This window comes from Glycine soja, chromosome 20 (genome assembly GCF_004193775.1).
Source record: "Glycine soja cultivar W05 chromosome 20, ASM419377v2, whole genome shotgun sequence".
Classification (NCBI taxonomy): domain Eukaryota; kingdom Viridiplantae; phylum Streptophyta; class Magnoliopsida; order Fabales; family Fabaceae; genus Glycine; species Glycine soja.
In genome coordinates, this window is record NC_041021.1 from 45598152 (window position 1) to 45624086 (window position 25935).

General features: G+C 30.4%; 3 protein-coding genes across 5 annotated transcripts; 1 reads left to right on the forward strand and 2 right to left on the reverse strand.

The window, feature by feature from the left end:
* Positions 1 to 2167: 2167 nt before the first annotated feature.
* Positions 2168 to 3535, reverse strand: LOC114403071 (zinc finger protein WIP6-like). The gene is made up of 2 exons (XM_028365789.1): positions 3117 to 3535; positions 2168 to 2608 (listed from the first exon to the last, which is right to left on the reverse strand). The coding sequence occupies exons 1-2, from the start codon at positions 3498 to 3500 to the stop codon at positions 2168 to 2170; spliced, it is 825 nt and encodes a 274-aa protein (XP_028221590.1). The 5' UTR covers positions 3501 to 3535.
* Positions 3536 to 14631: 11096 nt separating this feature from the next.
* Positions 14632 to 16465, reverse strand: LOC114402160 (histone deacetylase complex subunit SAP18-like). Its single transcript, XM_028364668.1, has 4 exons — positions 16362 to 16465; positions 15096 to 15195; positions 14825 to 14968; positions 14632 to 14724 (listed from the first exon to the last, which is right to left on the reverse strand). Exons 1-4 carry the CDS (start codon positions 16463 to 16465, stop codon positions 14632 to 14634), a joined length of 441 nt encoding a protein of 146 aa, XP_028220469.1.
* A 1907-nt stretch (positions 16466 to 18372) lies between these two features.
* LOC114401579 (transcription factor HHO3-like) lies at positions 18373 to 21572 on the forward strand. Of its 3 annotated transcripts, none has more exons than XM_028364128.1 (5): positions 18373 to 18627; positions 18758 to 19041; positions 19212 to 19488; positions 19610 to 19686; positions 20802 to 21282. In XM_028364128.1, exons 1-5 carry the CDS (start codon positions 18492 to 18494, stop codon positions 20865 to 20867), a joined length of 840 nt encoding a protein of 279 aa, XP_028219929.1. In that variant the 5' UTR covers positions 18373 to 18491; the 3' UTR covers positions 20868 to 21282. The 3 variants fall into 3 exon arrangements, with proteins under 3 accessions (XP_028219929.1, XP_028219930.1, XP_028219928.1); XM_028364129.1 differs by lacking the exon at positions 20802 to 21282 and adding an exon at positions 21364 to 21572 and having other exon boundaries at positions 18375 to 18627; XM_028364127.1 differs by lacking the exon at positions 20802 to 21282 and adding an exon at positions 19976 to 20614 and having other exon boundaries at positions 18385 to 18627.
* Positions 21573 to 25935: the final 4363 nt, after the last annotated feature.

Below are 25935 nucleotides of genomic sequence, written 5' to 3' on the forward strand. Positions count from 1 at the left end.
TCTCAATTAACTATGTGCCCTGAGAAAGCGCTCGACAACTTCTGGAAGTCACGCTCAGACATGACGTCATTCCAACCGCGCTGTGCTGCGGCAACATCGATTGTGCGCTCTCCCTTTCTTCTTCTCCTGGATCTGCTAGGCGAAGCATTGTATGCTCTAAACTTCCTTCCATACTCTTAGAGACTGCGTCTGCATATCTCAATTTCGTTAGTGCCGCACAGGTTTTGTGAAGATAAAGGATATTAGGGAAAGGAGAAGAGGAACTAGAACAATTTTAATTTGCTTATTATAAATGATTAAGCTTTAGTTATTGTTGATTCACAAATATTTTTGAAAAGTCTTAATTGAAGATAGATTTTGTATTCTTCTATTTGTTGATGTTTTATGTTGATGTAATATTTTGTTCACGATGATTAAGTATTGTTTGAACTTTTTTCATTGATGGTTAAACATTGAATTGTTGTTTTACTTTTGTTCTTGATAGTTAAGCCTTATTGTTTCTGTTAAGTGGTTAAACTTTGAGGTATAATTTCTACTTGGTGGTTAAACTTTAATAGTTTCATGGATTGATGATTTGAACATCTGCCAAATGACCTTGTTGTTGATTTTCCTTGATGGTTAAGCTTTGATGTTTGCTTTGAACGGTTGGAAGAAGATTGAAAAAATCAATGTTGATCAAAGGTTTTTAAAAGATACACCATAAGTGTACCTACATTTTGATTTGTTTCTAAATTTTTATTTTGATCAATGTATTTTCCAGCATGTTTACCTATATTTCAATTTTTTAGACTTTATTCTCATTTCCTTTGATATTGATATATTATATTCTTCAACCTTTTTACAAATTAGTTATTAATTTAAGTAATATTCAGTTTTTCTTTTTCCTTCTTTGCATCTCTCTATTTTGAATTTTATCATAGAGTAATCAAGAGAGACCACTCCTATTATTTGAATGTGATTGAATCTAAAGTTAGAGGCCTATATTCGACAATTCATTCACTTATTGTGTGTAGAATAAAATTTTCATTTTTCGACTTAACTATTTTAAGTTATAAAAAAAGATGGCGGACACTATATTATTTGATATCCAGTGATATAAAAAATAATAGAAAAATATAAATATGATAAATAATATAATGTTATAAGTCAATATGAAAACTTTGTAATTAAAGGATGTCCATTGTTCTAATTATTTATAGGTTTAAATATATTCTTTTGATCCTATAATTACACTTATTTTTTCATTTGGTATCTATAGTTTAAAATATGATCATTTAATCCCTACAATTACATTTTTTTATATCTAATTTAGTTCTTGACGTAAAATCACCTTAACGTTGTTTGTTCAACCACGATATATCACTGTTAGCTGAAGTCCTCTTCTCCATCCTTGATGACATATTATTCATTCTATTGTGCATCAACCCCAAGGTCGACCCCAACCTTCTACAATCGTAATTCACCATCACCTGCCATATCCACACTTTCTAGAGTTTCTTCTCTTAACCCCTTTCCTAACGTTACAAACACACTTAGCTCCTCCCTTAAAATTAAAATTCAAGCACGATGAAAAGTTACGTCTACAAAATTCAAAGGTGGAAAGTCACGTCATGATCAAACGAATAGCGTTAACAGTGACTTCATAACGAGAATCAAATTAAAAAAAAAATAAAAACATAACTATAGAAATTAAATTGACATGTTTTAAATTACAGCTGAAAAGTAAGTGCAACTATATATATATATATATGAGTCAAAAGTATTTAAACCTTATTTATAATATAGAGATGCATATTGTCTTTGGCAATAAAATGCAAAGTCAAGAACAATAGAATCTGTGACTGCTCTTGTCTGCATGTCCCTTTTCTCATCTCATCTGCACTCACACTCACTGATTACTCTTCAGTCTTGACCACCTCCATTACGTTACTCTCTCTGAATATCACAGCAAAAGAAGCATCAAAAGAAAACGTCCTTTTAAGTTGATAAGACTGCCTGCCACTTCAACCTTTAATGCAAGAACCTTAGCTTTCATTTCACTGTTTGTCTTGCACTCCTTTTTCTTCCACCACAGACCACAGACAAGGTACAATCTTTTAATGGATCAATCCAAGTCCTAGTTACAACGAAAAGAAAAAGCCTAACATACACCTACGTTGAATTATTATTATTTGAAAGTAAAAACAGCCACTTCACTGTCATCATCTCCACCTTCGTCCCCTCTTTCTTCACTCAAGTTATGTGAAGCATGGCCATTGCCGAATGCACGAACATGGTCTTTAAGGGACCTCTTATGCTTGAAATCAGAACCACAGACGCAGAACCAAAGTTTCCCACAATTCTTCTCGTGTGTTCTCCAATCTCCTCTTACTGCAAATGGCTTGTGACACTTCCTGCACTCGAATGGCTTCTCTCCATGCTTCCTCTTGTAGTGTGTTTTGAGGGTCCTGAAATCCTTCAGTGGCTTTGACCTTGGATAGTTTATGTTGTTTTTGCAACCTTCTTCACAGCAATAGCAGGGTAGCCTCAGCATTAGAGAACCTGCTTTTGACCCTCTCAATGAATTCGATCCTTTCCTATACTGGGATCCATGTCCCCACATATGCATCTACAGAAAATCATGTGATGTGAGTCACATTATAAAGTTATTATGTAAGCCCATTCTTGAGAGCAAAATAAAGTGCAACAAAATGATGCTATGGTACTGGTAGATATTTTAAAATTGGATGGAGCAACCATATATACAAGATTTCTGCTTTGCATTTGGTGAATTTTAAAAATAGAATTATATATTTTGCAATGCGTGGTATGATTATAATTATTATTGTACACATGAAATGCAAGACTTCTTTGAGATTTCAAATGGCTAATGATTTTAAATTACACTTTCAATAGAGAATGCAAGGGTTTACCTTTTGCTGTGTATATATAAATATATGTAAGTGGTAAGTCTTTAACGATACGAAAGTACTATTTTGAAATTATTCATCCGAGTCTAATAAATGCTAGCTCTTACCAATGTGTACTAGCTAGGTAGTTCAGTATTCAACAGAAAAAAAAATAAAGAAAGAAAAAAAGCTAAGTAGGTAGTTTTGTTTCAGCTGTTACTGACTAACCTGCATGTTGTTGAAACGGTTGAAGGTTTTGTTACAGACTGTGCAAGAAAACTGGGTGGGTCCAATGAGGATTTGTTGAGGAGTAGGGATCCAATATCGACCGTGAATTGGAGGGGAAGAAGGTTTGGTGGCAGCGGTGGGGGTGGGAAGACCAATGTGGAGGGCCACTGTTACACCACTCAGGTCATCGGAGCTAGGTTTTTGCTGATGATCACGCATAGTAGAAGAGTGTTTTGGGTTAGAGGCTCTGGATTTGAATTTGTGCTGACTAGGAGGGCCAAGGGAGAGGGAAATGGAATCTTCATTGTTAACTTCGTCAGCTTCTAAGCAGGCACTATCACTTCCACAAGAGGATATGCAGGAGAAAGAGTATGTTTTCTGCATGGTGATTTGGTGAGAGAGAGCAGTGAGGGAGAGGGTTGAGTTTTGGTTTGAGAATTTCAATGTGGAGGGACGAGAAAGGCCATAAATAAACATAATTAATCTGTGTTTTTTTATTCGAGTGTTTTTAATTTTTAATAAGAAAATGCTTGCTTTTGTGTACTTGTTTTATCTTATGGTGTTTTATCTAGCTTTAAGGAAAAGAAAAAAGAAACTGATGTTACATCATTATAAGTGAAACTAAACTTGGATTATTAAATGAAATGTTTGAAACTTGTACACAGGAAAAGTGTGATTAAAAACAGTTTATTAGAAGTGATTAGTTAAATTTTTTAAGAGAGGTTAATCATGACAAAACAGATAAATATTTTATACATTTAATTTAGTAAAAAAAAACAAAAAATACAAATAATAGTGTGTTTTCTTTTATTTCATTAAATAAAATGTTAAAAGAAATTGAAGAAAAAAGTTTACCAGTTAACAAAAATTAACAGTTTTTTCTTTATTAAACTCAGGTTTTAAATATTTGTCTGCTTTCTCATTTTCTTTCCACTGTGGGATTACTATGCTTGGTAGCATAGAGAAAGAGGGTAATATTAATGTATATGTATGAGGAGAGGAGGCACGTGTCATCTGTGTAGGCGCACGTGGAATGAAGGAAACAATAAGGATGATAACGATGTGTGCATTTTGACATGTTTAGAAATGGAGTTGACAGCACCAGCAAAGACAGAAGAGTGGAGGAGGCAAAGCTTAGAATAGAAGCACAAATAGTATTTTAGGTAGAAGTTTAATTTCAGTCGCGACAGACGTAAATGCAAGTTAATTTTCTTACACGGTATCAGTTACAGTTAGCATCTATCGATATCACGTCCATCAGTTATTTTTATTACTACTAATTAACTATGCTAGTGTGTTGATGACAAAAGATACTAATAGAATTTCAGACAATAATAATTATTATAATGTTACACACGCAAGAGTAGGGTTGACATAAAACTGCAGAGGAATCTACTAGATTGCTGGTGACAGTGGCACTGGCACTTCCTCTTTTTTAATCCTTCACCTCTCCCTCGTCTCACCGATCACCATTCACTCTGCACCAAATCACTAGATGGATATTCACTTGTTATTCAATAGCTTGTGTGAGAGAGAAAAAAATATTAACGAGATGTTTAAAATAACATATGTTTATGTATCATATTCTTTTTCTTATCATATTATTTACTTAAATTTATTTTCTCTATCTTAATTGTTAAAAATTGTTGTAAAAAATTACAAAAGTAAAATAAATTTTTCAACCAGTATTGGTTGACTCTTTTTTCTTTATATTTTGAGAAACTCAACATTTTAAAAAATTTAAAGATTTTGATATTGTTATTGATAGGGTACACAAACTCATTCAATTATTGACTTAAAAGCTAAGTGTACCAAAAACCTTTAGATTTTCTTTGGATATATATGATGACAATTTTTTCCTTCGCTACCATAGCATCTCTTTGATTTATCTCTCTTCTTTTTTTTAATTTGAAAAAAAAAACTATCTGTATATGCAATGCACACACACCCAAAAGTGAGAGTGAGTGTGCAATGGTACAGTCTCTTTCCATTTCAGATACAGACAGTAAACACGCAAAACTATAAGTGTGAGTGGTAATAGGAACAGAGTAAGTAGACATGGAGAACTGTAGAAGCGGAGACATGTGTCCCTCTCTCTCTCACTTAGTTTTTATCAAAGGAATTGCGATAGTGATGGAAAAGTACTGCATGTAATGAAACTCGAGTGAATCAACTTTAACTGTTCCGGCCAATTCCTACAGAGAAAGAAATCTAGCATCTGTACGTGTAGCTTTTGCGTATATACACACATAAATCAAGATAATAATCATTTTTCATATAACTAATCTAGCATGTTTGTATAAAATTGCACTGCAAAATTTTAACAAAGTAAATTATACTAGTTATCCTTAAAGTTTCATAAGATCGAATACACGGATTCTCATTGCCTTTTTATCCCTACACTAATCATCTTAATTATTTAAAAAATATTACATATGACACTTTTTTAATTTTCTACACTAGTCTTTTTAAATTTTTGAAAAATATCACACTCTGCGTGGTTCTTTATCAGAAAGGTTGCTCTAAATATATGTTAAAAAAATAAGAAAATTTTGTGTAATTTTAAGAGACCTAAAAAATGATGAGTGTAGTTTACTCATTTTAATAAGTACTCAATATCCATGACCATACTACGTATGTAATTAAGTAATTACTATAATTCATGTGAAATCACCCTAGTAAATTTTGAATAGCTGCCGCCAAGGTATATTATAACAAAATGATGAAATTCACAATGTCTAGGAAAAGGTCAGAAATATGGGGAGATTGTTGTGGTGGCGAGTCAGGTCTTAACTTGAAGTATCTCGTGAACAGTGTAGTACCATCGATGGTGGATAAAATTGATAGGGGGCAGCATTAATGGGCTGAAGTAAAGGGCTGGTAGGCCATGTCTTTGATTGGACATAGCCCTAAAACTTAGAATCTTTGAGTGACTGGTCAATCATCTCATCAATGACCAACCTATATCTCTTGGCCTTCATTCAGGTGATCCACCAACTAAAAAAGGTAGCAAAAGGTTAGGCAGAAGTTCCAATTTGAGTTGATCTAAGCTAGTTCAGTATACCTACTGCCTAGAGATTAATTTCTTGTAGGCTCTAGGTTATAATTGTTCTCCTATCAACTCTCCCAGACTACTCTAGTTTGATGAGAAGAAGAAACAGATCATGGACAACTAAGTTTATCCAATGTAGCTAGAGTGCTGAACACCTGACTGTCTGAACTAAGGTAAATTGATTTATTTAATATAAAAAATATCTTCTTTGGGTAGAAATTGTGAGAAATATCATTCTTGTGGGGAAGAAAATTAATTCATGTTAATCTGAACTAATATATTTGTCTAAAATGACTATATTAATTACCTTTTAGGCTTAGGAGTTTGGTTGAACTAATTAGCAAATTCATGTATAATATTTTCACTGGTTTAGACTTTAGAAGTTGATTTTTTATTTTTTTGTCTAAAAGATGTTTTGATTTGTTTATTTTCTGACATTTTTAACATAAAAAGTGACTTTTAAAATAAAATTTAAGTAGTCTCTTTACAAGATGTTTCTTGTAAAGTTTTGAAATATATTTTAAACTAACATGCCTAAGGGTTTTTTTTTTTTTACAAATTCATTTTTTCATCATCACTTGAAATTAAACAAACATGTTACAAATTAATAGTTTAGTTCTTCCTTAGCAATCTTATATAAATTGTGGTATCTGTTAGAAATAAAGGTTTCGTATGAGGCTTTTGTAGTATATACATTTTTTTTGCCAGCGGAAACATGAATTTAACTATAACAAAATTTACTTATGCTATATTGTGGCTTAATTATTAGAACCTTGACATACAACATTACACATTGTTTATGGCAGGTACAGAGGATTCTTACCAATCCAGCATATATTTACAACGTGTCTTTGTTGGTTGCCTTTAAAGGCAACCAATTTCATTTTTATGTGTTGAACGTCTAGGAACATAAATCTTTCTCTTTCCACGTGATGCGAGTTGTCAGTGACCAAGTACCATTTGATGGGTTTCCTTCTTCCTATTAAATATATCTACAACAGACAAAATGAAAGATCTAGGTACACATTAATGTTTGAAAAGCCTTTGACTGACCTATCCCTCTTTCCACATGAGATTATTTGAACATTACATGTCAAAACTTTCTACAGAAATTATAAGAAGAAATAACAATTCCAAACAATACAAATGGTAATTAAAGTTCTTTTTCTTATGATTATTTTTTTAAAAGCTTGTGCTAGTCTATTCAACTGGATGTCTTTTATTTCTTTAGAATCTTGTGTAAGTTAGTTATCCCATTGACAAAACTACTTAAGTTTTCAATGAGTTAATAATTTGTCCTTCCAAAATAGCTGGAAATACTTTAGTCTACCAACGTCCCACATAATAACTGGCCATATGTAGAAATTTGTCCTTTCCAAAATCATAGGAAATAACATTTGTCAATTCAAATCCCGTGCATGTTTATGATAAAATTCTTCACAGCAGGAATTCCACATGCTAGCTGTGGTGATAATTAATTAGGTGAAAGCAAAAACTTTCTAGGGTTAGACCAATTAGAAGATGCATGAATGGCCAAGAGAGGCTTTGGATTCGATCCAACACATGGATTGAATGACATGAGCCAAACAAGTACAGACAGAGGAGCACTGTAGGTGGTGCATGAGTATGCTTTGTGAATTAGGTTTAAGTGGGACTTGAATGTGGGAAAGCCGAAGATAACTTTGCCATTTTGTTGTTTTTGTACGAGAAAGGAAATTAACTTCGAATCTCAGACTTTCATAGCTCCTCATCATTCATCTGTCACTGCCTAGCTCCTCACTTCACGTTGCCCTCTGCAGCTATTTTTCAATCAGTGTTCCTTCTTATTTTGATATTTCCCTCCAATTTAATCACCATCTTTCTTTCTTTTCCTGTGGTCAGTTAAGTTAACTAAAAGTACCAGTTAGCCTGTAAGCATGCAAGTATAGTGTAAGGCAAAACTGAGCCACCAAATTAAAGGGTCGCAACTTCCAATAGTCTACCATTCAACTGATCTAAAGAAAAGGGAGTGATCACACAGACTCCATGAAGGCATAAGGAAAAACAAATAACCCACGAGTGATTCATAATTATAGAACTTGATGATAACATGTTAATTAATCAATTGAAATGATTTTATCTGAGCACATTTTAAAAAATAAGTATAAATAACTTTTTTTTTAGTAAAGTTACACAATTAAGTCCAAAACTATCAAAATAAAATGCATTTAGGTTTGTATTTGTACTAGTAGTAGTGATCACAATTACAATAATGACAATATCAATGGAGGTAATTGTAATTATAGAGTCTAGGGTTGTAGTGGTTACGATAATAAGAATAACAATGATTCAGTAGAGATGACAATTAAAAGGATGATAATAGTATGTATGTAATATAGATGATAATAATGTGGATATTGATAATGTTAAGTTATGATGGTGGGAAAGAGAAGAGATAAAATATAATTATTAAATAAAAAATTAGATTTTTTTAATCTATTTAATATTTTTTATTTGGAACAAAAAAATTGACTCATAATTAATTGATTTGTATTTTTTTTTAATTTTTTGTTCTTCTTAAAAATCAGACGTGCAACATATTTGTATTCTACAATACGATATTATTAGTCAAAGCAACGCAATATAAACCATATTGTTTTTTTTTTCGGTACTATATGTAAACCATATTCTTAAATAGAAGAACTTGACTCAAGCTATATATGCAGCAATGACAGAGGGTGTTCGTTTCTGGTTTTGTGTTATATTACATCATATTTATCTTGTATCTTTATATGTCTATTTCTTTTTCCGTAATTATTCATTAAATTTTCCTTTTTCTTTCCTTTAGGTCAGGATTGACCCAAGAGTAAAATATCTGAAACTCAAGCTTTAGGTACACCAATAAAAAAATATTTTTGATTTTTATAAAATAAAAAGACCACATACGTTGAAAAATAAAAGGTTCAAAATATAACTTTTATTAAAAGTAATAAATTTTTAAAAAATTGTTTCAGGTCTAATTTACTATTGGACCGATTCTGCTTTAAGCTATATACTCATTCCCCAAAAAAAAGCTATATACTACCATCTTGTCTGTAAAAAAAATTCAACGACTAGCGTATGAAAATTGGGATTGTAAAAAATCATGTTATTGTTATTTGCTTGGTTGCATTGGAAACCAAACCGATAAAAAGAAATTTTGGTTAAAAAACAGACAAAATTTGATGGCAACGTAACTCTATCGGCCATGTCCGGATGGGTGGCATATTACACAAGGCTGACCCATCTAACGTTACCAACTCTAGTGGGCCTCATCCAATCTGTTTGGCAGAACTGATAGACCCATTACGAATAAATTTAGGCAAAAATGTAATTTTCTTCTTTTATTAATTTTTTTTTAAGAAACCATGATTTTAGTGTTTTTACCCATTTCAAAATTTGATCTGTATTGTGTGTGTTGCGCATAAAATTGAATCTATTTATATGTATATGTAATATATAAAATGTGTTCCTTCATATTTGTAAAAAAAAATCTAAAAATTTGTATTTTTTTTAATTAATTATTATTTTTATTATTTTATTTACTTATATATATTTTTTCAACTACTAACAATTTTTTGGACGCATTCTACATGTATATAAGACGTGGTTTGCCTCAAGTTGGTCATCTAACTATTTTTTTATTTGAGTATCGAAGTCTTATAGTGTGTTTGGATGGAACAATTTAGTAGGAAAATTCATTTTTTTAAGAAATTTAAAAGGATTCATGATAAAATAGTTTGTTTGAATAGAATATTTGAAAGGACATTTAATTTTTGATATTTTTATGAATTATTTTCATTGATTAAAATAGTGAGATTTCAAATTCTCTCAAAAAATATAGAACTTGAATTTTTTTTTCAGAGATGCTCATTCTAACTCACGTTCTTACTCGTGACTCTTTCTCGCTCAACACTCGTAACTACGGGTGACCAAAGTTTTTACGGTCGACATCGACCTAAGTTGTTTTTTACTAACGTTGGCCGAGGTTTTTTTGGTCAGAATTTTTTTTGTATTATTTCAACCAAAGCTATTTTTTACCAATATCAGCTAATTTTTTTTTTAAATGATGTTAGTTAGGGTTATTTTCTCACTAATGTCAATTATGGGAATGTTTTGCTGATGTCGGTCAAGGATTTTTTTGGTCGTTCTCATTCAGGTTTTTAAATTGATGTTGACCAATGATTTTTTTGGCCGACGTTGATTAGATTTTTTCTACTATCATCAGTCGTGGCTAAGTTTTAAGTAGACGTCTGCTAGAGTTTTTCAGCTGACTTCAACTAGGTTTTTCCAGCCAACATCAGCAAAAACTATTTTTTAGCCAATATTGGCTAGGGTTATTTTCCAGTCAATGCTAACTATGGTGTTTTGGCTTATGTCAACTAGATTTTCTTAGCCGACGTCGGTTAGAATTTTTTTTCCTAACATCGACTAGGGTTTTCTGGCTGACATCAGCCAGAGCTATTTCTTAACCATATTAGCTAGGTTTTTTGGTTGGTGTTGGCTAGAGTTTTTTTACTAACATCAGGTAGGTATTTTTGACCGACATCGGGTATGACTATTTTTAGTCGACATCGACTAGGTTTTTACAGTCAACATCCACTAGGTTTTTTTGGTCGACATCGGCCATAGCTATTTTTTAGCCAACATCAGTCAAGGCTATTTTATAGCTGATGTTGAGTAGGGTTTTTTGTCCAACATTGGTCAAGGCTGTTTTTTAGTCAACTTCGACTAGGGATTTTTCGATCAACGTTGACCAATGATATTTTTTGGCCAACATTGGGTAGGTTCTATTGGTCGACATTGACCAAGTTATTTTTTAGCAGATATTGGCTAGATTTTTTTGTCAACGCCTGCTAGGATTTTTTAGGTCGACATTGGCTAAAAATAGCCTTGGTCAATGTTATTTGAAAAGACCGTAGTTGGTGTCAGTCAAACAAACTCTAGCCGATGTTGGTTAAAAAAACATAGCCAACATTGACTGAAAAATAGACTCAACCAACGTTAATCGAAAAATAGCCCCGACTGACGTCAGCTGATAAATATTCTCGACATACTTTGCCAAAAAAACCCTATTTGATGTCAACCGAAAAATAGTCTTGGTTGATGTCGATTTAAAAACATCACTAGTTGTGGTGAGGCAAAACAACCCTAGTTAAAATTATCAATATTTTGTATTTTTAAATTATTAAAATTGAAAAATATTTTAATTAGTATTTCAAAATTAGATTGTGTTTGTTTTCTATAAAGTTTATTATTGAAATTTCATCTATTTAAAATATAAAATTGAAATTTTGCATATGGAGGAAATTGAATTGCCCTATCCAAACAAAAAATTTAAAATTGAATAAATTTGAATTGATTTATCCAAACAAAGCACTTGAAAAATGAAGAAAATTAAAATCAAAACAATTCAAATTCTAGGCATTTCAAATTTCTTAAAATTTTGAAATTGCTCTTCCAAACATAAGATTAATATATGTGACAATTACCCGCAACTTCCTCTCTACAACCCCTGTGCTCCTTCTATCATTTTCGTTTGAAATTACCTCCACTGTCCACCCTGGTTAATCTCTTCTCTATGAACAAATGCCAAAGAGTTTTAGTTAGTGGTAGAATGTAGAGATCATTATAGACAAGATAGATGCCTAAGAAATTGACCCAAATGAAAGTGGGACATTATCCTACTTCCTCAAGGAAAATCAAATCCATCATAACTGATAGTAAGTGATCAGTGGTAGCTCCCTAAGCCTGTGAATAGGCCTTTGATGATGGAAACTCGTTGCTTGTTAGCTAGCTAGAACATCTTGCATCATTGTATAAGCAATGTATGAGCAGTTTCTCTTTCTCCCGTTATCTATTTTCTCTTCTTTGCGTCTCCGTATTTTTACTAATAACCTCATTAAGTAAATAATCATTTTTTATTTTTGAATGTGTGAATTGTTGATAAATTTATCTTTGAAATATTATAATTTAAATATTGTTTCCGAAAGTGTAATAAATTTATCTGACCGTTAACTTTCATTCATTACTATTAATAAAATAACATATATGACACAAATTGACAAATTTGACACAAATTGATTGCCAATGTAGCCATAGGGAATAGATTGAACGAAAGTGTCAGTAAGTTATCATTATTGAACCTAAATGTCAATAATTTATTTTGGACGAAAATGCCAATAATTTTTTATTTAGAACCAAAATGTCAGTACATTTCCATTGGACAAAAATGTCAATAAATTACCATCATTAGATCAAAATGTCAGTAAATTGCTATTGTATCAAAATATCAATAATTTTTTATTAGACGTAAATGTCAATAATTTTTTGTTAAACCTAAATATCAATATGTTTCTATTATACTAATTTATTAGACCCTAGATGTTTATTAGTAAAACAAATATACTAATATGATTATATAAAACATTAAAAAAATTAACACAAAACTAAAATATAATACAATATTAAACATTAAATAAGAGACTTCTTCTAATAAAATTCCAATTAACATCATTGGACACTTTTCTTTGGATATTTTATATTATTATAAATTTTGAAACAAATTAAATAATATATATGCAAATATTAAAACTAAATATCTAAAAAAGTCCACTCTTTTTCAATAAAGCAATATATATATATATATATATATATATATATATAATGTTCCAAATGAAAGTATAACATAATTAAGATGAAATAAATTCATAAAGTAATTATATATTAAAGTCATCTTTAAATTTTATAATTTTTTAACTATCATTTTAGTTTACTTGAAATCAATGAGTATATCTAAATTTTAAATAATAATAAGCGTAAATTTGTTAAAACTATTTGTTTTTTAGATAATTTTTTTGATGCACAGGTATATCTTTTTTCTTAAATCATAACCTTACAATCCTATTTTAAACATAGTCACAATGAAAGTTTTTCATTCCTTCCCAAGTTTGTTTAATGTATATCATATTAGTTTTACAAATTCAAGCTAAATGAGTTACGCCTTTTGAGTTACCAATAAAAAAAATGATAAATAACTATTTTCGTCTCTGAATGTGTAAATCGTTGAAAAATTTATCTTTGCAAGATTTAAATTCAAAATTTGGGAGAAATTTATCCTAAAATTATATTTTACCTTTAAATGAAACAAAATTTAGAGTCTAACAAATTAGACTAATAGAAACATATTAATATTTAGGTTCAACAAAAAATTACTGAAATTTAAGTCCAATAAAAATTACTGACATTTTGGTCCAATAATAATAACTTACTGACATTTTTATCAAATGGAAACATACAGACATTTTGTTCCAAAAATAAAAATTACTAATATTTTTGTCCAAAAAAATATTATAGACATTATCGTCCAACAAAAAGTTACTGACATTTAGGTCTAATAATAGTAACTTACTAACATTTTCGTTTAATCTATTCAACATGGTTACGTTGACAATCAATCTTGTGATAAATTCATTCATTTGTATTACGTAGACTATTTTATTAACGATAATGATCGAAAGTTAATGGTCCGATAAATTTATCGTATTTTTTACACTTTAGAAGACTAATTTTTAAATTTTAATCTTTCAAAAATAAATTTATCAACAATTTATACATTTAAAAACGAAAATAACTATATACCCTAAACTCTTTAAATTCATTCTATGTTTTCATGGTTCTCACGGGACTCGGAAATTAAAGTCTGATCCACAACATATACAATCATTGAATTTATACATCTTTCAATATTTTCATTCCTAGTACAAACCACAATTCGCAAAATTTGATGTAAAAAAAAAAAATAGTCTCTCTATCACGCATATAAAAATTTTAGAGTAATACTTCTTCACTCATAAAAACCATAATATACTCTGACATAAAAACCGAATAGTTAGAAAGAAAAAAAAATAATACACATACTCACAGCTTTCTTTTTCTTATATCTTCTTCTTCTTCCGATCTTTTTCTTTTTCTTTTAAGAAATAATAGAATAGAACAAAGGTAATGCATGTGTTTCTATTTGCATGTTTGTATCGTGAATTATACTTAATAATATTTATTAAAAAATCTTTTGTTTATACATTACTATAATATCAGAAGCAGGGCATTATTATTCAAATAAAACAAACTAACACAATGCAGAGCAATGAAAACTTTAGACATGGGCACGGTTCAAAAAACCCCGGGAGGTGAAATCTGCTCTGTTCCACACAAAAGAAGGCTCCAAAGACAGCAAAGAATAAGAGGGTAACGGCAAAGAAGAACTCGTGAGAGCAAAAATGCTGATCATAGTATATTATTATTATTATGGGACATCATCCTCAAACTTGGATACATAATCATAGTATATTATTATTATTATTATTATTATTATTATGCTAGGGAAAAAAAACAAAAAAGTGATGGCAACAAACCCTAAGTAGAGAGAGAAGATCGAATTACCTCTTAAACTTTGAAACGGTCATTTTTGTCGGGGAATACAAAGGCGAAGGAGAGTTTGGCGTTTCTTCTCCTTGCAGTCAAAGCCACTTCTTTGACCTTTGCAAAACACACTGAGTGAGCCAACCATAAGCATAAAAGGCAATAAAGGAAGAAAAAAAATGGAGTGAAGACACATTAGGTCAAATTGAGAAATTACAAGATTGGTGAGTTCTCGGAGAGTAGCGTCCTTCCAGGTGTAAATCTGAACCTCATCTTTGGACTCTTTGCCTCTGACGACAAAGTCTTCCATGGAATGGTGACTCCCAATCTTGGTGAACACTATCAACAATAACGGACGTGTCTGAAAGAAAAGGAAGGAAGACTTTTATTTATTTTTATCGAAAAATATTAGTTTGTTAGGTTTTGTTAGTAGAAAAGTCGAACCTTTTTCCTCTTAAAGAAGAAGAAGAAGATGGAACAATGAGTACCTTTTTGTGATTGAAGGGTTCGAGGCGAGGGCAAGAGGGGGGAGGAGGAGGGCCTCTTGGCAGCGACAGCAACGCTCTTCCACCTTGTCGTTTTGTTTGACTAGGGTTTAGTGTATTTAAGATATGAGAGAATGTGAAAGAACACGAACAACTATGTAGGGTTTTAATTTTGGGGATGAGAACGAAGACAATTTTTAAGTAAAACCGTCCTAGTTTTCATTCCATAAAATGATAGGATTTCCACTAACATACATTTTAAGACGGTTTTTAATAACCGCCTTAGAATGTCAGTCGTAAAAAGCTTTTTTAATTTCACTAATTACAAAATTGTCACCGCGATACTTTTTAAGACGATCCACAAAGAATCGCCTTAGAAATAGTGTCGTAAAACATAATATTTGTAGCAGTGGAACTGCCATATACATAAAACACCAGAAATATCCTACTTGTTATCATTCATTTCCCAAAGAAAGGCAATCATCTACTTGTTATCCCTTCTATATCTTTAATCTATATGGAGAGAGATAAATAGAGAGAAGGGATAAAATACTTTAGTGGAACATTTAGTACAAGAAAGTATGAGAATCATCACTTATAAGAATCATAAAACTATTAAATATTTAGTAAAATTAGTCTACAAGCTAGTTAAACCATAAAAACTATTTGAAAGGTTAAAAACTAATAAGCTAATTTATTGAATTGAAAGTATTTGGAAAGATTAGAGAAAATAAGTTTAATACTCTATATAATTTAATAAGATTAGTAGAAAATGAGAAGGGAGAAGTTGTAAAGAGAGAAATGGATATGAACAGAAATTATGGGTAAATATGTCTTTTTAAAAAAATTATTTTCTTTCTCTCCACTTTTTTATTTAACCAAATGAGCGAAGAAAAAATTCAACTTTTCTTTCTCTTTTACTTCTCTCATATTGCTTTCAATTAAAAAACTTTAATAATTTATTTATTTTTTACGCATTCTCTCTTCTCCCCTATTTTTTTTTTCCTTCTCTACTTCTCTCTCATTACCCAAATAAAGGATTAGTCCCTTAATTTTTAGAATAAGCAAATCGTAGGCAGGACTAAATTAATTCATCTAAACATGCCCTAAACAGGACTGTTGTGTGTAATAATAAACTAAGCTAATGTCCAGTCATTTTAGACACCCAAAAATATAATAATAAGCTAATGTCAAGTCATTGCGAATTTGCAATTATTCCTAAATATTTTTAGAAACCGAGACGTAACAAAAGTCACGCACAGCTGGTACCAGCGGTTCGCGAGAGAATCATAGGAGCATTGAGAATGATAGCAATAGGGTTGGCCATTGGAACGCATGAAAGGCCAATTTAATGCATCTTGCCTACCACTCATAATACTACCGCATAAGACACGCCTGCAACGTGGTCTTTCCCTTTTCTTTGGAACTCATGGGGGTATATTCTTGCATATGTATTTTTTTTTTTTAATTTAGAATTAACCTCTTGAAGTATTAAGTATTGAGATTAAGAGATAGATATCTTTCAACATATATTTAGGTTTAATCTTTCTAAGCATTTTTTATTTTTTATTCTTAGTCTTTAAACAATGATTTTTCTTGGCTTATTTGTGTCTGTATTTTTTATTTTATTAACAACTTTAGTGTTTTTTTTAATCAAGTAACAATATTAATTAATTTTGTAAAAAAATTAATTAATAATATAACACACATTGGTAATCTAATCCAATGAATCTATGAAACAGTCATATATAATTTTTAATTTCTTATTTGTTTAGACTAATTGATGACATTAGTCTAATTATTAATGTCATTGTTATCTCATTTTTTACATTGTTATTGTTATCTGATAATAAAGATAGAAAGTCACATCAAAGAAAAAGTTTTGAAACTTTAATAAATTAATATTTAGATTAAAATTAAAAACAAAAATTCAAAAAGGGTTTAGAGATAAAAATAAATAAATTTTATTAATTAATTTAAAAGTCATATTTATTATAATTTTAATTGGTTGATTATATAATTTTTTTATGATCACACTATATAAAATTAAACTTAAAATAATGAAAACTATTATAAAAAAATATTATACATGAAGTAAAATAATTTTATATTATTATCTAATTAGAATTTATTATTTATGAGAATTTTATCAATTTTTATAAAATAATATTAAAATTTAATATATTAATATTAATTAATGATTAAATGATAATATAAATTTATTTTTCACCGAAAATGTGAATGTATTAGCTATAAACTGATTTAGTATAATTTTTTTAATTAGTATAATTTGACAAAAACTTACTTTTCATAAGATGATTTAGTGTAATATTGAAATAGAAAGGTTGGCAGAAAAAGGATAGAGGAGAGAATTTTTTTATCTTATCCTTAAACTAGAATAGTGATTAGTGAATAGATAGACAAGACCGGAAAGAGTAACGCAATTGCTAACGCACGATGAAAATGCGAATAAAATATCTTTCTCTCCCTCCTATTTGTAGAGATTATTGTTTGATTTTTTTTAACACCAAAATAGTACATTTAAATCATAAGGGGGCATTCCGAGAAATGAAAGAGGTTATTGATCGATTATTATTGATTACTTGTTATTATCATTATTAATATTATATCACTCTCTATGAAATACTATTTTATTTTTGTTTCAAGAGATAAATCTATGAAATATTATGTACTTACATTTTTTTTATTAATCTTAGTTTCTGGAGTTGATTTTAAGTATTTTAAAATATATTTTTAATGACATTCTAATATAATACATATATCTAATTATTCAAACTTATTTTGATACACTTATATTAATAAATTTTTATAAAATTATGGACTAAAAATAATATGATTGAGTCAAACTTAAGGGATTATAAAACTATCTAAATTATTTTGTTAGTAATTTTTTTTTCATATACTTTAATTTCTATTTTTTATTTTTATTTTATAAATAGCAGTTTCATCTTCTCATTCTTTTCCAAAACTAAAAAACTATTTAATATTTATCCGTCTGCCAAGAACAGCAGCAGAACATATTAAACAAAAAAAGCAATATAAAATGCATCAAAGATTCTTGTTTTGTATGCGACGCCTCGACCGCGATATTTTCCCGAGCCGTTCGCTTCAATGTCTCTCGTTTTCTCGACCTGTCTCTCTCTTTCTCTTCCATCTTTGTTGGGAATTTTCTCTTTCTTTTGTTTTTTTTTTTTCAATTGTTTTTTCTTGCTTGGTTTACAAGTCTGTTTTATTTATTCCTAAATTTGATTCTAAGATTCCATATTCTTCTCTCTCTCTCTCTCTCTGCTTCCACAAAACGACATTTCCTTATATATCCCTTCTCCCTCTCACTATTCTTCTCGCTCTTCTTCTTAACGCCACCTTGGCTTCCATAAAATGTATTTTTTCACTGAGAAAATGCAGAGTTTGAAGATGGGATTCCCTGACTACATCCAAACATTAGAAGAAGAACGCCGTAAGATTCAGGTGTTCTCCAAAGAGCTTCCTCTTTCCTTGGAACTGGTTACTCAAGGTAACCCAATTACCAAACCAATCATACCCTTTTGTTGTTTGGCATGAGGATCATAAAGTTTCCTCCTTTCTTTTCTGGGTTTGTTTTCGTTTCTGGGGTTTGTTGTTGATTTTTTTTGTTTTTTTGTCAGCCATTGAAACTTGCAAGCAGCAATTGTCTGGAACTACGAGTGAGTATAATTTGAATGGCCACTCGGAGTGTTCGGAGCAGACAACGTCAACGGAAGGGCCTGTTTTGGAGGAGTTTATTCCAATCAAGAAAAGGGCATCATCATCATCCCCTTGTTGTGATGAAGATGATGAGCAACATTCTCACAAGCAAAGGGTTTCAAAGGAAAATAATAACAGTGATAAGAGGAAATCAGACTGGCTTAGATCTGTTCAGTTGTGGAATCCAGATCCCCCAGCTGAGGAGGTAAGGAAATCAAAAGCTTAATTGTCAATTTGTCATTGTTTGAGTGAGTTTTTGTGCTTTGTCAATCAAAAGCTTAATTGAGTGAGTTTTGTGCTTTGTGTTGAAGAGATGAGTTGAATTGACTTGTTTATGTGTGTCTAAATTCTATTTTCCCGTGGAAAATTGTTCAGGATGTGAGTAAGATAGTGTGTGGGGTGGAACTGAAGAGAAGTGGAAGTGGTGGTGGTGCTTTCCAGCCACTCCACAAGGAAGAAAAAAGTTCAAAGCCAAGTGAATCATTGAGTAAAACACCCTCTTCAACCCCGGTAGTTGCGACGAGTTCTAGCGCTGTAGAACCCGCAGAAGAAAAATCTCTGAATGAGGGACAGAGAAAGCTTCGCAGGTGCTGGTCACAGGACTTGCATAAGCGCTTCTTGCATGCCCTTCAGCAGCTTGGGGGTGCAGATTGTGAGTATCTCAATATATAGTATGTTCTTTTTTTGGTAATGATGAATATATAGTATGTCCTGATTGTTGTGTTTGAGATGTTACTATAATTGCTTATTGATAATTTTGGCTGTTTCTGCAGCTGCCACACCAAAGCAAATCAGAGAGCTGATGAATGTTGATGGCCTCACAAATGATGAAGTCAAAAGCCATTTGCAGGTATGTTAGTTATATAAGACGATTTATATATCCCAATTTCCCATCGTTTGGCTATCAAATTTGGCTTAACTAGTAAAATCATAATTGGAGTCTTAGCTATTGGTCTCTCCTGTTCTTTCCATCGTTAACTGTTTTTCTTGTTTCTTAATACCCTCCCCTCCAATCTTAAATAGTGATAAGTTTTTGTTGTGGAATTTACAGAGTTACAGTAACTTAATATATTCTTGGGTTCCAACTGTTCCATATTCTGAATCCATAGTCTAAAATTATCTTTTGGGGTTTTGGACAGAAATACCGTTTGCACACTAGAAGGCCAATTCCCATGGTTCACAACAGTTCCGATCCACAAACAGCACCTTTTGTCCTTGTAGGGAACATTTTTGTCCAATCACCAGAATATGCAGCTGTAGCTACCTCAACAGCATCAAGAGAAGTGGCCACAGTTGCAGCACCTGCTAGAATTTATGCACCAGTGGCCACACATCCTACACCTGTTTCACACCCACCAGATGATTCAATTAAGAAGCCACAGTTTAAGAAAGTAAAGCTGTTTGAGCTTTCAAATTCAGATGATAGGGCTAATCACAGTGAAGGAGCTGTTCATTCAAATTCCCCTACCTCATCCTCCTCCACACATACCTCTACTTCCCCTGGCTACTGAGTTTTAAGATGTTGCACAAGTTTTGTGACCAAAATTGCTGTAGAAAGTCCTCTGATATTTTTCTTCTGACTTTTTTTTTTGTACTAAAATGTTCTTTACTCCTGTTATCTGGGATTTAAATCATAGAGGTTACACAGAAAGTGACAGTTTTGATGTTAAATAAAGTCCCACCCTCGATGCTAGCTGGTTACCATGTTATCTCCTTGGCACAGAAGGTGAACTGAAATTTCAAAATTTAAATTTGGAAGCATGTTCAATGTTTTAATTGGTCCAGCTTCTCAAGATTGTGACAAATTAAAAGTTACTATTCTGACTTAGTCATATTCCTTACACATTGAGCAAACTATTAATTACACCACTATTTGTTGTGAATTAAAAGTGGTCCACCTAAGCACCTACATTGTGTTGGCTGTTTGGTTGGAGTGAGAATTAATGGATGATATGATAGTTGTAGCATGATGACTATGAAGGAGGATCTAAGAATATCCAATGGAAGATGCAACGAACGCAACCTACATAGGAAAAAAGAAGATGCAGACATGTGTCAGGTTTGAAAATGCCAATTTCAGCAACTGTGAATTACCATAGTATTTCTGAAGACCTTCCTTAGAACTGTCAGTTATGAAACTAATAAGATTATGACCAAGTGACTGTTGTGGATTATTAAAGATTACAGCAAAGGTTAGGTTTTGCTGGAGGGTCCTCATTAATTTTTTTTCGCCCTTGTCTCTCCTTTTGGTTGAGTGGCCCCAAATGAGCTTGCAAGTTGCACAAGAGATTGCCAAATAAATACAAGCAGTCAAAATTTGCATACATATTTAAGTCATTTGCACTGCAGGATTCTGCCTTGGAATCTTCTAAATTTGATTCCTCATCAAACTACCATTTTAGTCTTTACATGGCAAAATATGACTATTGTAGTAATTGATTTCTTATATTGTTTTCATTATTTTTAAATTTCCACTTAAAATTTCTGAAATGAAGCTAATCTGTTAACTGTTTGTCGGGGCCACAAGCCTAATAGAAACAAGGAAAATGACTTAAACAAGACAATCATCCACTAAATTAACGAGGTAGCAGCAGCGCCATTTCCTAGAATGGCAGCGATGCATGGAGGATGATATGGACCAGAACCACTTTGTATGCTCTCCTTAAGCAAACTGGTACTTTGTATGAAACATGTAATGTAAAATCATTCGTAAATAAAACTATTTATATTTTTTCATCTAACAGCATAAGTTACATAAATACACATAAATAATTTTATAAAATTACAACTCTAATAGCATTTTTAATGGATGTAATTTAAACAACTCATTTTGAATTCTTTATTTTATATTAATTGGTTAAGCAACTCATATTTTACTTTAATTGTATAATTTTAAGTAACTTTTAAATTACCTCCTTAAATGACAAGAAAATATTTTTTCTCATAAATAACCATTATTTATATAAGTAATCATGACTTAATTTTAAGCAATCCAGTATGACACGTAAATCGCATCTCATAATAAAAAGAATTAAGTAATACAATTTAAAAATAATGAGCCTTAAAGATGTTTTAACATGTTATGTATGATGAAAATTAAAGACAAGATATTTATCATTTTTAATTTAATTTTCATTTAATCTTACCCTACAATTTATAATCTACTATTGGTATAAAAGTTATTGATTTTTTATGATAGATTACCAAACTATATTTTAAACAATGCAAACGTGCAGTGCAAATCCACTCTAGATGAACAACTTAAGTCACATCAAATCTCTTTAGGAAATGTTTGTTTTCTTCCTCAGATTGAGATTTATTACCTGTCTAAAGTGACTGACATTCTCCAATATGAACAGATAAAAGTTGTATTTGGTGCATTGTATGAGGGTACTTAACAGTAAGTAATAGATAGCATCTGGTCTTACATTATTAGGTATGCTAAACAAAACCTTGGTTATTTTTTCTTTTGTTATCTTTTTTAAGAATTAGCTGGGTAAACTACTTCTATTTGAATCTGGAGCTCCATTGCTCATTACTAGAATCTTTTACAAGATTACTTGCCCCTGAATAGTCAATAATATTCTTTTACCCTGCCCTCCTCTTTTTTTTTTTCTTTTTTTTTTTTCCAATCTCAGCACCCTTTGCATTGCCTCTTTAATCACCCTACATACATTACTTTATGCAAAATGACCTTAAAAGCACAACAAGTGTACATGCACAATCACAAGCACACAAAAAGTCAAAGCTTTCAATCATCCAACCTTTCTAATTATATTGCGAGTTAGGTGTGGATACTCAATAATATTCCCTCCGATCACATGGATAAAATTAATCAATCTCTATTAGTTAGATTAATCAATTAATTAAAGTTAATTTCCAGTATTTATAATATATATATATATATATATATATATATTTTGAAAGTAACGTACCATATAATCAAAAGTAATCAGATTAACCTTGAAGTGAGTTTTATCTCTTCCAATAAAGTTATAAAGCCTTCTTCATAATTAGGGTTAAAAAATTAAATATTTGTTACCATGTTTAAGGAATCCAATAATCTATCAAATACTAACTGTGTTGGATGTGTTGGATCTTGTTGGTTCCAATATACTCAATTTATCTCTAATTATAAGATTTTTTTTAGAAATTTGCTTGTCTCTTTTTATAAGATTTTTTTTTCTAATTTCTAAGTGTATTAATTAATTTTTTTCCTATATACTCTTAGTTAATTATTTTCTTTCCAAATATTAATTAGATATAATTAAGTAGTTAGACAGATAAAAAAAAGATAATTTTGGAATAATAATATAAAAAATTGATATATTTAATATGATTAATTATTTTTTTTAAGGAGCGTGAATTAGTTGAACAAATTTTATAATTAGAGAAAAAAGTATATATAGGAATTTACTAACATAAATCTACTTAAAAATTAAGAGTTCTATGTTACCGTCCAACACTTTTTTCTTTTTACAAAAACATCATTTTTTTTTCTTTATTTAAACCAGTATAAATAAAAGGGGTAACTATGTAATTCTGTTTTTTTAAAATAAAATTAATACAAAATCTTTACTTTCTCTCTCACACGAACTGTTATTCTTGAGAACCCAAATTCCCCTATTCCAAGCATCTTTTTTCCGAAGAAAAAGTAAGAAAAACTGGCAATTGAGCAACTGTCTGAAACTAATCTAAATGTTGCACTGCAGTATTTGATGTTGTTATTATTTGCATGGCGGTGATCTGGGTGCCATATATATATATATATATATATATATATATATAAATGGAAAGTTTAATTTGAGAATTCAATATTCATGTACCAACTAGACTCAATTATATATTAATTATGCATTTGCCCTTATTAGCAGTGAGTCACCAAGTATCATAATGTATTGCTTAATTACGCTTGCGCATATACATAGCTTCATCTACGTAGCGAAGGAGAAAACAACTCACATATATATATATATATATGGATTGTCGTCAAAGTCACCTATGGGCAATATATATGGTCCCCATCAGGAATATTCGAGGATAATGAGAGGAATATTATTTTAAATATCAATATCTAATGAATGCATGTCATAGTATATTTTCCTTTGTTACTTTATATTATCTTCTTTTAGGTAACGGTCACAAATCAAACATATTCCGATCTCTCCAACCTAGGCACCCTTCTAGTTCTGCCATCATTCAGAAATTTAACCTAGCAGTGGTATTAATTTGGTGTATATAAGAGTGGTATCTAGCTTTCTAGCTAGCGGACATATATATGCGTGGACGCATGGTGTGTAAATTTCATTAGTGAAGGAAATTCCTTATTCGAATTCCTTGTGATACATTTCTATACTAATCTTTGTGGTAATTTCAAAGAAGTAAAGTCATAACTAATGAAGTATATTCCAATACAATAAAATGTAAAATGCATGTAATCTATATGTAGAAATTAAAGTGTATTTTTTTCATATGAAGACTAAGAAAATAGTATTAGACATATAGACTAAATTTGTAATTTAACCTATTTTTAATTAATTAATTAAAGTGTTGGATTAACACAAAATTGACAGGTTTTTTCTCTAGATATATTCAGATCGTATACGAGATCTCAATCATTTATAGTGGGTGAAGACGTGAAGGACTTGTTTTTTGATGACTGATTGAACCACGTGTTGGCCTAAAAAATATTAATTGTGTTTGATAAGTCGATGGTATTATAATTTTAGTTATTGTTGATTGTATGACTTGGATCATTAGAACATGGACTTGAACCAATGGAGATTTTCTTTTTCGGGGAAGAGTACAGTTGTAAAGAGTCAAGCTAAATCTGTCCCTTGAGTGGATCTAAGGTCAAGTGACCCTTAATGTTCTCTTAAAATTAGGAAAAACAACGTATAGACAAAGGGTACGGTACGTGTATTAAGCTTCCCCTAGATAATTATGATAAGGAATATTCTTGTAACCTTAACATAAAAGCAAAGGCAAACCAAAACTTTCTTAGGTTTCTCCAAGTCGATCGAGACACCTACGATAATTCTACGTTTTAACGTGAATTTCACAAGAATAATGCACACTTTAATTTTGTCTCTTTCTCAAACTTTAATTTTTTTTGCTTCTTAAGTTGCGTTTCCTAATCACTATTTTATATACATTTTACACTTTTTTTTCATTTATATGAGATACACTGAAAAGGTAATTTCAATTCAGATCTTATATTAATTCACATTTTAGTTAATCTATTCCTATATTATAAATTATAATATATATAATTTAATGAATGCCTCAAATTGTTCTCTGTCTGCATTATTTCACACATTACCAGCAACTCGCTACAAAATTTCTCTGATGATATCAAATTGTTCTCCTTTTGTCTTTATGTACCACCTATTGATTTCAATCTATCATCTTTTATTAATTTTATATAATAGTTTAAATTATTTATTAGAAATCCAGAATACAATTTATATATTCAAATTTATTTATTTATTATAAATTTTAATTATAATATAATTTAGAACATCTACAATATAATGCATGATTGTTTAAATAAGTTATTTATCTTAAATTTATATGGTTTATATCGCTACATTTAAGAACTTTAATTACACAAAAGTTTATTCTAATGTTAAATTGTTAAAAGTAATTGATTGAGCTACATTAAATTTTGTGACTTAAAAAATGATTTCTTTATTGATACAAATCAGTAATTATCTAACAGCATCTTTAATCATTTTTTTTTTAAATAAGTTCCTTAAGTTATTTTTTATAGTCCTCACAACGTCATGCTATTATAAGCAATCCATACACAATTTTATTTCAATTGTAAGAAACTCTTAGAAACTTCAAGAAATTTACTTTTATATTTTTTTTCCACTAAATAATAGTTTAATTATAATATTGTTATATGTCAGATAAATATTTTTTTATTGTTAAGAAATAATTTCTTTTGCAAAAGATACAAATCTTATTTTTAAAAAACTCTCTCTGTCACATAGATTTGTTTCGATGGAAAAGAAATGGTAAAAAAAAGTTTCTTCACTTAAGAAATCTTTATTGGAGATGCTCTAAGCAATTCATTTAAGCAATACACTACTAA

Excerpts from the sequence above, each read along its gene's own strand:
- LOC114403071 (XM_028365789.1), bottom strand. The coding sequence starts at position 3,500 with ATGCAGAAAACATACTCTTTCTCCTGCATATCCTCTTGTGGAAGTGAT. Across the intron at positions 2,609-3,116 it reads ACCGTTTCAACAACATGCAG|ATGCATATGTGGGGACATGG; the intron begins GTTAGTCAGTAA and ends GATTTTCTGTAG.
- LOC114402160 (XM_028364668.1), bottom strand. The coding sequence starts at position 16,465 with ATGAGTGGTAGGCAAGATGCATTAAATTGGCCTTTCATGCGTTCCAAT. Across the intron at positions 15,196-16,361 it reads GATTCTCTCGCGAACCGCTG|TCAAACAAAACGACAAGGTG; the intron begins GTACCAGCTGTG and ends ACTAAACCCTAG. Across the intron at positions 14,725-14,824 it reads TCCGAGAACTCACCAATCTT|GTCAAAGAAGTGGCTTTGAC; the intron begins GTAATTTCTCAA and ends TGTTTTGCAAAG.
- LOC114401579 (XM_028364127.1), top strand. The coding sequence starts at position 18,492 with ATGTATTTTTTCACTGAGAAAATGCAGAGTTTGAAGATGGGATTCCCT. Across the intron at positions 18,628-18,757 it reads CTTGGAACTGGTTACTCAAG|CCATTGAAACTTGCAAGCAG; the intron begins GTAACCCAATTA and ends TTTTTTTGTCAG. Across the intron at positions 19,042-19,211 it reads CAGATCCCCCAGCTGAGGAG|GATGTGAGTAAGATAGTGTG; the intron begins GTAAGGAAATCA and ends AAAATTGTTCAG.